The 16,324-nt window shown below is 42.0% G+C and overlaps 1 protein-coding gene across 6 annotated transcripts in view; it reads right to left on the bottom strand.

Annotated features, from left to right (window-relative positions):
• Positions 1–16,324, bottom strand: part of EHBP1 (EH domain binding protein 1) — a 1,526,717-nt gene that overhangs the window by 1,058,533 nt on the left and 451,860 nt on the right. For 4 of the 6 annotated variants that reach the window (XM_069234209.1, XM_069234211.1, XM_069234210.1 and 1 more), the window contains exon 7: positions 9,195–9,317. In XM_069234209.1, coding sequence (XP_069090310.1) covers positions 9,195–9,317 — 123 coding nt within the window. Of the gene's footprint in view, positions 1–9,194; positions 9,318–15,924; positions 16,030–16,324 lie in introns of all 6 variants that reach the window. The other 2 variants (XM_069234213.1, XM_069234214.1) reach the window with 1 other exon arrangement.

Raw genomic sequence — 16,324 nt, 5'->3', positions numbered from 1 at the left:
GGATAAAGCAGAGTGTATGACAAACCCATCTTCAGCAGCAGCCGTTTCAATGGGAGAAACTCCCCTGCCAGCCGCAGAAAGCTGTCTCAATCTCGGTGGTGTGGCAGTCCAGCAATAATAGGTCGGGCCAAGTCCCCAAGAGGCAGCCTCAGTCCTAAGGATACATGTGCTTGCTCCAACAGAAAAAGGCAGTGCGCTGGTCTTCAAATAATGTCCGCAGCATGAACTCAACATAGTCCTCCACCATGATTATGGAGGTAGAGCCTCAGGCAGGCCCAGGATTCTGATGTTATTCCACTGGATTGAGCTTTCACGACTTCATTGTTAGCCTTGATAACTGCCAAAACCTTTTACTTGCTGAGCAGTTGTTCATTGTGCACACTGAGTTTATAGTCCGAGTCAGACACACTCTGTTCACACTGTCCCAGTCTTTCTTCATGTTTAGCCAGTCGGTCCCCCATGTGGTCTAGCTGACTGGTCAGAGCTTCAATCCTGAGACTACTGTGGATATCAGCCAGCACAGATTAAAGTTCCATGTCCACTGCTGTGCTCTCTTGATTCGAGGTTGCCTGGGGCTCCTCTCTCTGGTCGGCACCCTCAGGCCAAGTGAGGCACTTTTTTTCAAAGGTCAGTTTAGGGTGGTGTTTGTTGCCTTTAACGATCGTCTTTGCCCCTTGCCAACCAAGCAACGCAGGACTGAATTAACAGTGTCCACCTCCACTGAGGTCTTCTCATAGCGGCTCGACAGGAGATGGGGGCTCAGGTGTCTGTGTCATAATCACCGCACCCACCACCACTAGATGGCCAGCCCTCCACCGACGGGTTTCCCCGACTCACTCCCCATTGGAAGAGGGTAGGAGGGGGTGGCAACCAGTGCCCTCCTCAAGGGTGCCTAAAAGCTTCCATCAGAGCATACACTACTCAAGCCCTCTCAAGGCTGGCAGATCATCGTGGGCGGCCTCCTGAGTGCCCGCTCCACAGCAGAAAGTCAAGTCTCAATTGTCCAATGGCAAGGCGATAGGACACCTTCATAATTGTCTCCTTACGGTCACACAAGTCAGGAACAGCACACACTGCAGTCTTTCTATGGCCCACCAGGCCCAGCTCTTGCTTGTCTATCGCTGCCCAAGGGAGCGTGTAGATGCTCAGAGCTTGCATCGTGACCAGCTATCAGCAGGGGAATCTTCTCCTCGCTCGCCAGGTGTTCCGCTCTCCACAGAGGGTCCACCAGGTCAATCGCAACTGGCCCTTTGCGCAGCAGGGCTGAGGGCTGGTGCTCATTCCTCCCCCAGCGGGCCACTCCCTCCTCTAGTCAATTAGGTAGGCCCATCTTTTGTTTTAGGCAGCATCTGCTTCACAGGGGACCTGCAGCACAGGATCTTTAGCAGGAATCTGCCTGTCTCACCATCTTTTGTTGGATGATGCCAGATTTAGCACTGGGCCAGCAGAGCCTCAGAATCAGGTGGCCATTTTGTAGCTCAGCTCATCTTACAACCCCAATGGCTGTCACATTTAGACCCTACATGTTGGTCATCTTGGAATGATAAAACAGTATACACTATGGATAACATTTCATAATAGACTTGGTTTAGAAGATGTGGTACGTGGGATGTGGTACACTGCAGAAGTGATTGGGGAGCTGTAGCATCTTCTTAAAAACAATTAAATTAAAAAGAGTGAAAGCAAATAAATGAAAAGAGAATTATATAAAAAAAGATAATTTGAAACTAAAAGACTGGCCAACCAGGCTTGACACTGAAACACACTTATTTTCAGGTGGTTTTCACGTATAACCAGAAAATGCTGCCATTTACAGGGCAAGGGAGCCAATGATTTATGTGGACTGAACCATTAGCCCATGCAATATGCTGCCACTGATGGAAAAAGCATGTAGATGACACTTGGACAGACCAAAGGCAGAAGACAGCTGCTCCAAAGGCCCTGTACTTATCTATACCTATATATACACCTTAATAAACATTTCTTTATTTCAAGACTCTGGCAGACAGTTAAGCCTCACAAGTCTTCCATAGAGATTCTAGCAAGAATTATTATAGTGCAAATCTTTTACACCTAAGTTTTGTCAGAGTGGATGAATGGGACCGAAATTCTACCTTACAAAGGTAATCACCGGGATTTAATGAAAGGAAAAATCCCTATTTGTAGACCGGAGTACAGAGAAATAACAATCCACCATTACATGCCTACTGATATATACACACAATTTAGACAATCAATATGTCCGGACAACTCCTTTCATCTTAACGTTTCATAATAATGCAATAACAGACCCTACCCATGTAATATGAAATACCTTTTCCTAGTGAACCTTTCAGACCTATTAAGGTTATGAGTGGCTTGCCACCGTAACCAGCTCAGGAATCTTGCATGGAGTTTGAGCTTTCCCATAAGGCAACCATCAAACATACAATCATAAAATGACATAAGTATACAAAATTACAAAGCAAAGTACTATGTAAATTAAAGTACTAACTCTCCTAACGGGATCTAACAAGGATTCTCGTAGTGCACATCTTCTTATACCACCAAGTTTTTCAGAGGTTGTAACCAACATCAAAAACTTGCAAACTACTGTAATCTGGAAGATTCAGTGTAGCAAAATACCTACCTATAGGCTTCAGTACAGTGTAATGACAATCTGCTCTTAAAATACTACACATTTAACATATACTCTTCACAATAAGCACTTGTTTTGTCTTATCTTTTCATTATAAACACAACACACCTAAGGAGTCTCACATACTTCTTCTAGTAAACTGATAAAGCCTGTTGCCTTTACCATTGGTTTGATTCGACATCCAACTCTGGCCCACTGAAGTGAATATAAACTCGCAACCGTCATCAGCATCATGCATACAGTTAAAAATTAAAATTATTTACAGAAATACCAATAGCAAAACAGTATACAACTTCTCTCAAAAGGGCCTAAAAAAAAAAAATCACCAAACTGAAAATCTACTACTTCACGGTTTGTCCGCGTGGGAGACAATACCGAAACCCTTGCCTACTACAGTACTCTCTGATATTACATGTAACTAAATACCTGTCTACAGCCTGTAACACAGTAGGTTAACAATTCACTGTTGGCTGCCAATTGGCTTTAACAAATTCCAGGCCTGCTGCCTTTGCTATAAAGTTTCATAATAAACAGACTAGATGAAAGGCTTTTTGTATAACCTTTTCCTGTCACCAATCAGGCCTATGGCTGTTTTTCACTGGCAAGTCACCATTAAGCCTGTGGCTTTTACACATTTCTTTAAATAAAAATACATAGTAATCGCAGGTGTTTTTTAAAGTGCAGGCTTGTGACTTCAGCCAGTTTGTGGCACTATCGAGGATTACGAAGGAAGATTGCCAGATAGCTCTACTTTCCACACCACAAGAGGGCCTACGCCGGTAGTTGCCCAGGGTCAAATGAAGGCTATTATGTAACAAAGAAGTTTCCTAAGTTACCCCACATGTAATCCTTCTCACTGTTGAGAACCATGAGCCAATTCTGATTTGTGGAAGCCTTCAGGTAATGCATGACTGCCACGTACAATGTAAATGAACAGACAAGGGAACAACCTTTGTATTCAGCTTAGCCTCGCAGAGTTTGAAGACATTACTGTCCTAAATGAATCCAATTCATAATTACACCCAGCAAGATAAAAACACTACAATCACAAGGTTTTCTTTAATCTGCCTTGGTTGACTTCTAAGGTCGTTGTCTTTTCAAACATGGCCATCATTAAAGCACTGATTTAAAGACCATGATCAGGAGCACTTCAACTTCTTTAACTGTCTTTCACCAAGGAGGTAAATTGAGACTTAACTTTATATGAAACCTCAACAATAACCTGCCCTGTGGGCTATGTTTTTGTATTCAACATAACAGCAACAAAACAATTTCTGTGTTCTAGCTTCTGATGACCTCTACCTTAAGGAAAGAAACTAAATCTATACTTAATATGTTATCCTCATAATTTCCAATTCCTATTCTAACCAGACCGAGATATTGCAAACTAAATATAAAGCAATACAAATACCATCTATGAGTTGCAAATTGTACGTCCATACATTTTTTTTTTCTTACGACACTGATCTATTTTTAAATTAGTTTAATTTTTCCTACAGGACATATCTCAATAGGTATGTTACCAATACTTCATATTCTTCACATTAGTAGTCACTAAATATATCTGGCAAGTTTTAAGATGCAGGTACGTTAATTTTTAAAAGAACAAAGTTACCTAATAGTAACTTTATTAATGTTTAAATGTATATTTATATCACAATATATATATATATATAGGTATAATTAGGACCTAGTTTCCATAGATTTTATTTTTGTTTTGCTAGTAACTCTGGCCTTGTTTAATGAAACATCACAACATTTTCTAAACTAGTTTGCCACTCACTTCAGCTGCTGTCTGAAAAGCTTTGGGGTGATTCATCAAGAGGAGGCCGAAAAGGGTGGGTCTCAAAATGCATTTTCCCCATGAAATTTCCCCTACGGATTCTAAACAAGGTTACAGCAAGGATGAGGGAGGTTGCAGGGGGATTTTGGGGAGGGGAAGGGCATTCCAAAACGCATTTTCCCTATGCAATTTTCTCTATGGATTTTAGATGCGACTACATTCCGAACTGCTGGATGGAATTACACCAATTGAGGCAGAAAGCTAGATCCAGAAAGATCTCTTTTTGTAATTTGGTGCAAGTCTGTTCAGTAGTTTTGGAATTATTGAAGAAAGAAGATTTATGTATATCTAGAGATGTGGATCCACCATGGGTCTACAGCACCAGATCCATGTGCCAACATCAATACCGTGAATGGCTGACTGAAACCTGAGAGATAAGGTATGGCTGTAATTTTGTGTATCGGTACTTGGTCTCGAAGGAGAGGGGAAATAAAACTTAAAACTGATTGAAGGGGTCATGGCAGAGGTACCTTGACAGCAAGGGACTGATGAAAGGGGTTATGAGGGACCCCTCCTGGGCATGAAATTGCCCAAAAGCTTTCTTTTTTGAGGCGAGGAAGGATCTGCGAATCTTCTACGGCGCTCAATGCAAACCTCTTGTGAATCCACAATGGATCTGCAAATCTAGACCCAAAATTAAAAAAAAGTACACCCATTCACAGACTCACTCACACACCCATTCACACACACACGCTCAAAGACCCGTAAACCACTACCATACCCAGTCACAGACCCACAGAGCCACTCATACATCCTCTTGCACACAGACTCATAGACCCACACAGCCACTCACACCTACTCATACACCCACTTACACACCCACACACAGATCTACTCTGTGGGGTTGGCTGCATGCAGGGGCTTGGGCGCAAGTCTTGGCACCAGGCCAGGCCTTGCAGCCAACCTCCAGCCGTGCATGGTCAAAGGCCGTGTGCAGCGAGGGGTGGGGGTCATCCAAATTCCAGTGCGCAGAGCCAGAGGCCATGCGCAGCCGCAGTTTGATTAACTTATGGTAAATAAATGACTTGACGTCGAGAAACCCGAGGAAATTTACTGAAAAACAAGGGTTACAGGGACGTTATAGTTAGGAAATACATTAAAAAAATCTCAGAAATTCACTAAAACACAATGGTTACAGGGATGTTATAGTTAAGCTGGTATTTTACATACACAAAACCATGGAAATTCAGCAGCTATAGTTATACTTATCTCAAGAAACGGTAATTCGTATCCTAAGGTAACTATACCTTGCACCCTCGTCATGCACTGCTAATCACCTTATGGCACAAGTTATAGTTTCTAGAGGTAAGTATAACTATAGCAAATGAATTTCTCTTGTTTTGTGTGTGTAAAATCTGAACCTAACATTATCGTCCCTGTAACCTTCATTTTTTTTAGTGAATATATATATATATGGTGGCCAATTGAATTATGCAATTGTGCAGCCGCAGTACTCTTGCATAATTATAAATATGTCACATAATCGATCAGCTGCTGCATAATCTGCAGATTTTAGCAAAAATAATGTGTTTGTAGCTCGAACATTTAAAAAGTTAGTAAAAACGTAGCAACTTGTCCTGCCACGCAGTGGAAGGCCCATGGCAAAGATGGACTTATCAGCTTTCTATTGCTTATTGCTATATGTGGGTGTTAAACTGGTACTAATTAGGTGCAACCAATAACCACCCAGTATTAACAAGTACTAACAAGTGTAAAAATGACAAAATAATTAAGTAATTCTATCACAAAATACGTCATATTATGCAGCAGAATATGCCATTCTCTTTTTAATTTAGTCAATCCTGCCTCTTAATTTGGTCCTCCCCTGCCATATAATTCTATGGTGGTGTATATTCACAAAAAAAAATGCAAAGGTTAAAGTAATGTTCTAGTTGGGCAAAGATTTCAGTGACAGTAACTATACTTGTGCCCTACAGTAACTATAACTTACTCCCACGCCATGAACAATCTTGTTATCAATGATGTCATTTCAGATGTTGCAGTCATTTTATCAATGATTTCATAAATTATTCCTGCACTCTCTTGGATAGAGAACAACTGTGTCATTGGGGTTGGCTCTATAAGACAATGTACAATATCAGGTCCTGGGGATAGGGTCCCAGGGAAGATACAAGCACGGGGAAGGGGAGCATGCACCCTCCCTTTTAAAACAAAATATGGCCATGCAGCGAAATGGGGTCCTTGAGGCCCAAGAGTGGCTCCTTTAAAAAAAACACCAGCGATGGGGTCTCTGAGGCCTGTAAAGGGTCAGAGAGGGGAGCCTCAGCCCCTACCCCCTTTAAAAATAAAAGGCCAAAGGCAATGGAGTTCCTGGGACCTGCAAAGGCTAGGAGAGGTGGGCTGTACCCCACCCTCCCCATAAAAAAAAAAAAGGTAACAGCCTCGGGATTTTGGGGAGCGGGGGTTTAGATGCTGGGAGATGTGGTCTCTGGGCCGTATTCAGCGTGGAAGAGGGCCCCTGACACATTTTGAACCCAAGGACCAAGCCCACCCCAGAGGTCATTTAAACAATAAAAATATGGCACCCGTCCTTTTTTTTTTTGCTGTGATCCCACAGGAGTAGTGCTGGGTTGCAACCGAGGAATTCAATTTCTGAATAAACAAAGTGCAATACAAACTCCTGAGCATCTGTGCCTTTCCTTTACTGGGTACAGAAAATTCTCATAATTCTTCGAAAGCTGGCTCCAGTCCATCTGCCGTCCCCCAGACCTGAAGCACTGCAGCCGCCAGCAGTGTGTGTAAATATATATAAGAGAGAGAGAGCGAGAGATGTGTGTATGTAGAATCGAAGATGAAAGATCACTTAAAAACGCAGTCAGCCAGGGCAAAAATCTGGATCCCAATGTTAAAATGAGTCACCAAGAAATGTAATATTGAAAAAGAAGTGATCAAAGAGGAGTCAATAGAGAATACAAATAGACTTCCACTACAATGTTTAGGCTTGTGCCTTTCTCAGGTACTACACGATTGTTTGCTCAGTGGATGAACAGCTGACACTGCTAGATTATCAAAAACTATCATGACTGAACATTCCATTCAGAATGTGGAATCAATGCAGTCCTAAGGTCTCTTAAGATATGCAGTAATCTGGTGATATAGAAAGTTATGTTCACTCCATTTGATGCAATGATTTTACATGGCACACCCAGATGTTTTTTCTGGAGTGCAGTGGCTCTTCTCTTAAGACAGGTTCCACAGGGAAAATCATCAAAGCTGACAGAAAATAGTACACAAGGTTAAAATGGTAGGCTAATGGCTGGTCAAGTTTCTTAAAAATTGTTGCTGTTCTTTGGATTTCTGAATTATGTATGGAGGCCATTCACTGTTTGGCCTACATATTACTTTTTAGCTGTGGCACTAAATCACATAAACAATACATATATATTTGTATATATACTTATGTAATGTTAAGAGTTCGAGTTTTAATCGGTAAAGGTGTTTCAAATTAAAATGACTTAAATTGTTCATGTTTGAATGTGAGGTCCTTATTATTTAAAGTAGACCAAATAACATTTATACAAACTGATTTTAGCTATTTATTAAATGTTAATATGTTTGGCTGTAAAGTCCATCTTATTTAATGTAGACCAAAACATGAATGGAATTGTAACTATTTACTAAATAAATGTTAATATTTAAAAATATTTAATTTAATAAACAGGTGAATGATTTGAAGGTTTTCAGGTTTTGTTAGATTTACAGATGGTTTTTATTTTAAAAAGATTAGTGTTTTTGAAGAGGTTCTGAGGTGGTAAGGACTTTTTAGGGTTTAGATCTGGGTAGTTTTTAGGGGTAGTAACAGCTTTATGGTTCAGGATAAGGTTATGTTTTATTTCATTGTTTGTGAGACAGTTTTTGCTACCAAGCCAACTATGCAAGCACAATTAAACTCGGGTATCCCGTTCTGTATTGCCTGATTTAGGTTACATACTCTAACACTACAATAATGTAAATAAATAAAGGATATTTTTCTGGCCCCAACTTCCAAACTTCCCTTCCAATATATTTTGGTGCATCTGAAGTTATACCAATTTAAGATATTTCGGATTAATATCTTAAGCATAATTAGGGATGTCACACTTGTTACTAGTGTAATAACCAAATACTACATCTTGGAAAAGGGAAGGTCCTTTACCAATACTCACTTACTGAAAACACCCAAGCACAAAATCAATCCCCATGCAGTGTTTTCAGCTTTGCGCTTTGTCACCACCTGTAGGGCACAGAGAAATCTCTTTCTCCCGACATTTCGCAAATCATAATTAAAACTCTTAGACGTAACAGTAAAAACACTAGGGTATTCATCTCTTCCTTTTGGAATGTGCTGCTTACCATACAAAACACCACCAAGTTTCCCCTTTCTGCATTCCTATAGGAGTTACACTCCAGTCAATGCTTTGAAATCTGTAAGCATGAGCCAGTTCATATTTCCATATATATTTGTTTAAAGCCAAAGGTAGCAGCAGTGTATATGTCAAGGTAACCCACACAATGCTCACCTATGTGTTTAAAACACCAAGGGCCAGTTCTAAATTCAGAGGATATTTTGATTCTGACCTTTTCATCAACAGTTAGAACACTGCGGAACTATCTGTTGAAGAGGAGTAGAGCCAAGATGCTGTGGCATTCTGCATTATACGTCCATACAGCATGACAAAATGGAACATGTAGTAACTGCACTTTAAACATTACCTTCAGCATCCAGCTCCCCAAAGGGATTCATTTCTGCCACATCTGAATCTCCAAATGGATTTAAGCTTGAATTATCCATGTCTTGCTCCCCCTCATCCAGAAAATGAAGCTTGTTGATGAGTTCTGGAAATACACGGAATACACGTTCAATAGGGCAAACAACCATGTGCATTTGTTCCATTAACCAAGTGTCTGTATGGTCCAAACAGCGAGGAACTGCAAACCTCCCCTCAAAAAAGGATGATCACAATATCAACTGAACACAGAAATGTAATGTGTAGTACATCAACATTTTCAAAATCAAGTAGTCCATTTTATCCACCAGAATGCAAAGTTTGTACTTAATGATAAGATGCAACTCTATAGGCAGCAATCTATCAAATGATTATGTAAATGGGAGCTCAGTTTGATTTAGTATGTTGGGGTTGTGACAAAAGATGAAGATCACACCTTAAAAGTTGAATTTCATTACTTTTTTTAGTTTTTATTGGCCAGCCACCGGTAACAAGTTAGTCAAATATGACTCTATTTACACTAAATATATATATATGCACAGACACACATATATATATAAAATATATGGATAGAGGTATATACACAGCAGTAGATATATTCATTTTGTGTATTTACATTTGGGAGCACGGACAAACACGTGTATAGCTATATACCGTAGGAACACTAAAGAGGAACAAATTACTGCCATTTTGTTTCACACAGAACCTGTTCCCTGTTCTTCACCTTTTGAGCCACGGAGGAATGCAACGCGTGCATTGTTCAGAAGCAAAATGCTACATACCCAGTAAGCATCTCCGTGGCATGTTGTGCTGTAGAGTCACATGCTTAGCATAATCCTGACATCTTGTGTTGGACTCGGATGTGTGCAAGCTGTTTTTCTTCTAAGAAAGTCTTTCGAGTCACAAGGTACAGTGAGTCCTCCTCTTACTAGCAATGCTCATGATCATTGATTCCACTGTTAGATTGTTTTCCCGCAAGACAGGTGAGGATAGCATGTGCAGTATAGTGTAGGATAATGCAGTGTTCATGCTGAAAGAATGAGTGATAATTCATGAAGGTAACTGCAACACCCACATTTGTCCGGGGTGGACGGAGGGCACATGTGAATGTACAGCACTACATTCTACGAACAGATGTTTACTGGGTAACATTTTCCATTCGAGGGATGGGTGGCTGTAGATAAATATGCTTAGCATAGACTAAGAATCAGTACTCCTCCATAAGCGGTGGCTAGCCTGTTGGGGTCGCAGTTGTTAGGAATAAAGTACGCAGCACTACTTGGATGACATTGGCTTGTTCACAGGCCAGTACATCTATCCAGTAATATTTCCTAAATGTATGTGGTGCAGACAAAGTAAATGCCTTGCATATGTCAGCTATAGGTATATTTCCTTAAAAAGCCATAGCAGCTCCTTTTTCTGTGAGTCGAGTTAGGTCTAGAAGGGGAAGGTAAACATCTTTTACCTTTGGCATAGCATGTTTGGATACATTTGACAATACAACATGCAATGCCTTATTCGGAGATGGCTCTTCATTCGTGTGGGTTAAAGAAAGCAACACAGAGTTGTTTTGTCTTTTCAACTGACGTGGTTCGATCAATATAGTACACGAGGGCTTGTTTGGTATCTAGGGTGTGTAGAGCCCTTTCCACAACCGAGTGAGGTTGCAGAAAGAATACTGGCAGTTCAATATATTAAGATTAAATTTGAAATACAACCTTTATGTAATACAACCCTATCTTTACGTAGTTGGAAGAAATGTTCTTCTACGATTAATTCCTGAAGCTCACTGACAGGACTGCGGGAAGTGATGGCCATTAGAAATTATATTTTTCAGGATGAGAACTGGAGGGGGTAGGAGTGGAGGGGTTCAAATGGAGGACCCAATAATCTTGTTAATACAATACTGAGATTCCAGGTAGGATCTGGTGGCACCCTAAGAGGAATGACCTTTTAAGACCTTCCAAGAAGGCTTTAAAGGATCCTGAATAACGATGTTTGTTGTCTGTTTTGTAGATATGCAGCTACTGCCACTAGGTGTAACTTTATAGATGTAAAGGCTGGACCACAGGTGTGCAACTGCAAAAGATAACAGACAATGTCCTGAACACTGGGTTGTAAAGGATCAATTTGTTTGGAATGGCAGTGGTGGACAATTCTTTCCACTTTGCTACATAATTCGCATGAGTAGTAGGCCTGCATTCTTTGTTAAGAATATCTATACAAAGTTGTGGTAGGTTTAAATAACCAACCTCTAGGACTTCCGAAGCCAGATCGCAAGGTTGAAGGACCTGGGGGCTGGATGTCCGATTTCTCCATGGTTCTGAGTGATAAGGTCCTGCCAGGTCAGCAGGACCTTGTGGGGAATTGTGGTAAACCACGGTTGTCGTGCCCATGTGGGAGCAATTAGAATGAGGGATGTCTTCTGAAGTTTGCAAACCACAAAATGAAGCAGTGAGAGGTGGAAAAGCGTAAGCAAATATTCCCGACCAACTCATTCATGGTGCGTTGCTCTTGGACTGTCGGTGTGAGAACCTGTAGGTGAAGTCTTGGCATTTTGCATTTTCTGTTGTGGTGAAGAGGTCTAATTGTGGGTGACCCCCCCCCAATGCCAGAAGTATGGGAGGAGGACTTGCGGGTGGAATTCCCACTTGTGGACTTGTTGACGGCTGCTGCTGAGGAGATCTGCAAAGTTGTACGATCCCAGAAGGTACTCCGCTATCAGATGAATGTTGTATCAGACAGCCCAACTCCAGATGTTCTGGGCTACATGAGATAGCTGAGGGGATCTGGTGCCCCTCTGTTTTTGGAGCTAATACATGGCAGTTATGTTTTCTGTTTTGATGAGGACTACCTTGCCAATCAGGTGAGGAAGGAAGGCTATAAGCGCTAGATGAACAGTTAGCAACTCCAGGTGATTGATATGGAGATGTCGCTGGCTGAGCTTTCAGTGTCCCTGGACTATGAGATCTTGTGAATGCTCTTCCCAACTCATGAGGGAGGCGTCCTTTGATATGGTTCACTGCAGAATTGGGTAGAGAAATGGATGTCCTTTGAGGAGGTTGTTGGTGTTCTACCACTGCAGAGTGGCAAACTTGATGGCCTACCAATACTAGATATTCTGACTGACCCTCCGTTTGAGTCCATTGGTGTGCTAAGCACTCCTGTAACAGATGCATGTTGAGTCTGGCATGGGGTACTTGATGCCATCAAACTGAGGAGACGCATGACTGTCTTCACTGTTACCTGCTCGAGGGGCTGGAGCTGTGGAATGAGCGCCTGGAAAGATTAAATCAGGATGGCATTGGGGTAAGCAATGCCCCGTTATGAGTCCAGGTTGGCTCCTAGGTAGGGTTGTACTTGTAGGGATTGGAGGTGGGATTTGACTGCATTGATGGTAAAGCCTAATTGATGAAGCAGGTTTATGGTGGCTTGAGTGTGTTGAAAACAGAGTTGGCGAGTTGCACTTTTGATGAGCCAATCGTCTAAATATGGAAAACATGTGTGTTTTGCCTGCGCAGGAGCTCCTACTACTGTGAGACACTTGGTTAAAACCCTGAGGGCAGTTGTGAGTCCGAAGGGGAGTACCTTGAATTGGAAATGTTGGTTGTTTATTATGAACCTGAAATATCGGCAATGTGCTGGATGAATAGGAATGTGGAAGTAGGTGTCTTTCAGATCGAATACTGCCATGGAGTCACGCTATTGTAGTAATGGAATTACATGTTGAAGAGTGACCATGTGAAAATGCTCTGAGATGATGTATTGTTTTAGTGGTCAGAGGTCCAAGATTGGCCTTAAAGGACCCGTCCTTTTTGGGTATAAGGAAGTAGAGTGAATAAACGTCAGTGCCTTGTTGGTTTATAGGCACTATCTCTATGGCACCTTATTCCAGAAGTGACTGAACCTCCACTTTGAGCAACTGTTAGTGTTCTGTTGAGAGTCCATGTTTGCGAGGTGGGATATTTGGAGGTGTGGAAGTGAGCTTCCGACAATAAATATGTTGGATAATATTCAATACTCACTGGTCGGAGGTGATGCTCCGCCATGTGGGAAAGAACTCCCCGACAGGGGTGGTGTGATCAGGGGGAATGGTTGGCAAGTCAAGGCTTGGTGGTGGAGGCAGAAGGTTTGATAAAAACGCCTTTGCTCTGGAATTGTTACCCCTATATGAGCCCGATAATCTCCCCTTGGGGAAAATGTTTGGGTTTGTTTTTTATGGTATGAAGGAGAGGTTTCAGGGGAGGTTGTTTAAGATCCTTCACGATGCGAGGAGCGGCGAAAGGAGCCACACTGCGATAGTGTTTTCAACTCTCTCCCATAGCCTTAGCAGTCTCAGGGTCCTTTTTATTTTTTCTAGAAGGGTGTCTACCCGTGGTCTAAAAAGATGTTGTCCATCAACGGGGAGAGCTAGTAAGTTCTGTTGAACTTCAAGCTTAAAACCTCACACCCTTAGCCAGTCATGTTTTCTAAAGAGCAGGCTTGAATTACTGCCACTGGCTGCTGTGTCAGCTGCACTGAGTGAACAATGTCCCAGTGGGCCCTGTCATAGCATGATAAGAGACAAATGGAGTTTGCAATCCTCCAATGGTTAGCAGACTATGCAGCCACTCTCCTAACCACAGCATTTATCGTCTTGCTCTCCTTATGTGATGGGGGAGCATCATCAAATGTCTGAGAGTTTGTCCTTTTTTGAGCTGTGGTCAGCACCAAGAGAATCAGGTGTAAGCTGTCCCTTAATGCATGCAGGGTCATTTGGTGAGGGTTTATATTGTTCATTGACCCTTGGAGTAATAAGTCTAACCCTAACGGGGTAGTTGAAAATGCAAAAGCAAACCCTTAAACATTGGCAGATATTGTGCCGAACGCTGATTGGACGAGAGAGTTTCAAATTAAAAACTGTCCTCTGGAGGCTCCATATGTAGAGATATTTTATGGAATGTAGCTGCTCTACTTATTAAGTCATTGTAACTACTTGTATCATTGGAGGGGGAAGGTTTGGCCAGATGTAGTTCAGGGTCTGTATTATCAGGTGAGTCTGTGACATATAAATCCCAGGGTGGGATTGAGTATTGGTCTTCAACCCTTCCCCAAAATCCCCTGTGTAGTAGTGTAGTGAACCCTCGGTTGATTCTGTAATAGGGTGAACAGGTGAGAGTAGTGGTGAGGGGTGTGCACAGCAGGTTGTGATGGCAGTAGACTGGTGTGCAGTGGGCTGGTTGCCTTATCCTCTTTTTTCTTGGAGGAGGAGGAATGTCCAAAGCCTCCTCAAAAGAAAGCAGTCTTTTTGCAGGTTGTGCCCCTGAGTGACGGGACCTGGTGATTATATATCTTATATCTGGGTGAATCATTAGGTACTTTTACCATGAGTACAACTCCTGGTGAAGTCTTTCAAGCACCTGTTGTACTGTTTCCACCAAGCATTTGGCAACTGGGTGAATTTTCTGCTGCAACACCAGTTTAGCCAATGTTATTTTCGGTGCCAATGCTTTCGGCTCTGAAGGTAAAATTCTCAGTGTCGAGGTGGAATAGCTTTTCGGCTCTGAAGCTTTTGGAGCCGAAAGTTGACTCAAGTCCGATGTGGTGGGATTGGGGTTGATGATCTGCTGTTTAGGCTGTTTTTTTCGGTGCCAAGGCTGGGCTTGTCTGAATCAGCCAGTTGGCGCCGACCATGGCCCAACAACAGTCTTTGTTTTTTGTGAAGGCTGTCAGTTTGCCCTGGAGTGATGTCCTGCATTTCCATATTTCCATATCAGACCCTGACCTCTCATCGGGAGAAAGGTTGCCTTTGTCAGCAGCTGATGGATGGACCTCCACCTCGAGTTCTGGGACTTCCGAACCAAAGAGTTCATCAAGACATTTCAAGTCATCTAGCTCTTCAATCTTTGAGTGTCTTTTTCGAGCAAAAATACCTGCAGGCTTCGCAGATTGTCTTCTCGTGTTCGGGGGACAAGCACAAGTTACACACCTGATGTTAGTTGGTTTGTGGGAACTTGGCATGGCAAAAGGGCAAAAACAAAAAGGTGCCAGTTTCATCACCAAGTGGACATCTCTTGAAGTGAACATTGAAGAGAAATTCTGCCCTGAAGGGTGAAGGCCCAAGAGGGCCACAACCGAATGGGAAACCCCCAGGACGAATTTGAAGTCTATGGTAAACCATGGAGATAGGGATCGAACTGTGACCGAAAACAATACCTACAGTATCAGAGAAATGACAGACACCACTGTCGAACCGGAACAGTGGACACATGTCCGAACCGGACAGCGGAAGAAAACAATCTAACAATGGAATTGATGATCATGTGCATTGCTAGCATGAGGAGGAGTTACTATTCCTCGTGACTCAAAAGACTTTATTTGAAAAAAAAACTTGAACACATACGAGCCCAACATTAGATACCAGGATTATTCCAAGCATGCGCACCTTTAGCCACACATGCCTCGAACTTACGTTTTCTGACTGCAGCAAATAAAAAAAAATGAGGATTCTGCTTCCTCGTCTTGAAAATATATCAGTGTCTGGAAAAAATCAAATCTTAAGAAAAGAGTTTTCCACACTACTCATTAAGTTAGATGTACTACAAATTACCAAAGACTGCACTGATGAGAAAGCACAAAGACAACTGACAAATGAATATAAGCAGAAATGAGAAGGGTACAGGTCACAGTAAACACAGACATTGAGAAACAGAAAGAAAAGAGGAAAGCTCATAGACCTTCAGAGGTACTGGTTGATTTAGCTGAAGGCATATTTGCTTGCTTTATGCAGTCATCTTGATCTTCATCTAAGCTGCTCAGAGCATTCAACTGGTTTACAATTTCTGTAAACAGAAACCAGTCAAGACAACTATAAGGTAATATCATTACACAGGCTGGAAGAAGCAGCATGCTGGTTCTACAGTGGGAAAGGGATATACAGAAGGAGAAAGACTTTAGGAGAAGGAAAGGAAAAGGGGACACTTACTGTTTATTTAGGAGTAAATCTAAACAAAAAACACATTTCACTTTATGCAGCAGCATTATAAAGATCAGCAGTCTTTTAATATTGTGATTAACTGCCCATGTATAAGTCCTTTAACAAATATCACTATGCGAGGAGCATTAGCTTTAGTACAA

This window comes from Pleurodeles waltl, chromosome 5 (assembly GCF_031143425.1).
Source record: "Pleurodeles waltl isolate 20211129_DDA chromosome 5, aPleWal1.hap1.20221129, whole genome shotgun sequence".
Classification (NCBI taxonomy): domain Eukaryota; kingdom Metazoa; phylum Chordata; class Amphibia; order Caudata; family Salamandridae; genus Pleurodeles; species Pleurodeles waltl.
This window is presented reverse-complemented; position numbering and strand designations above follow the sequence as displayed.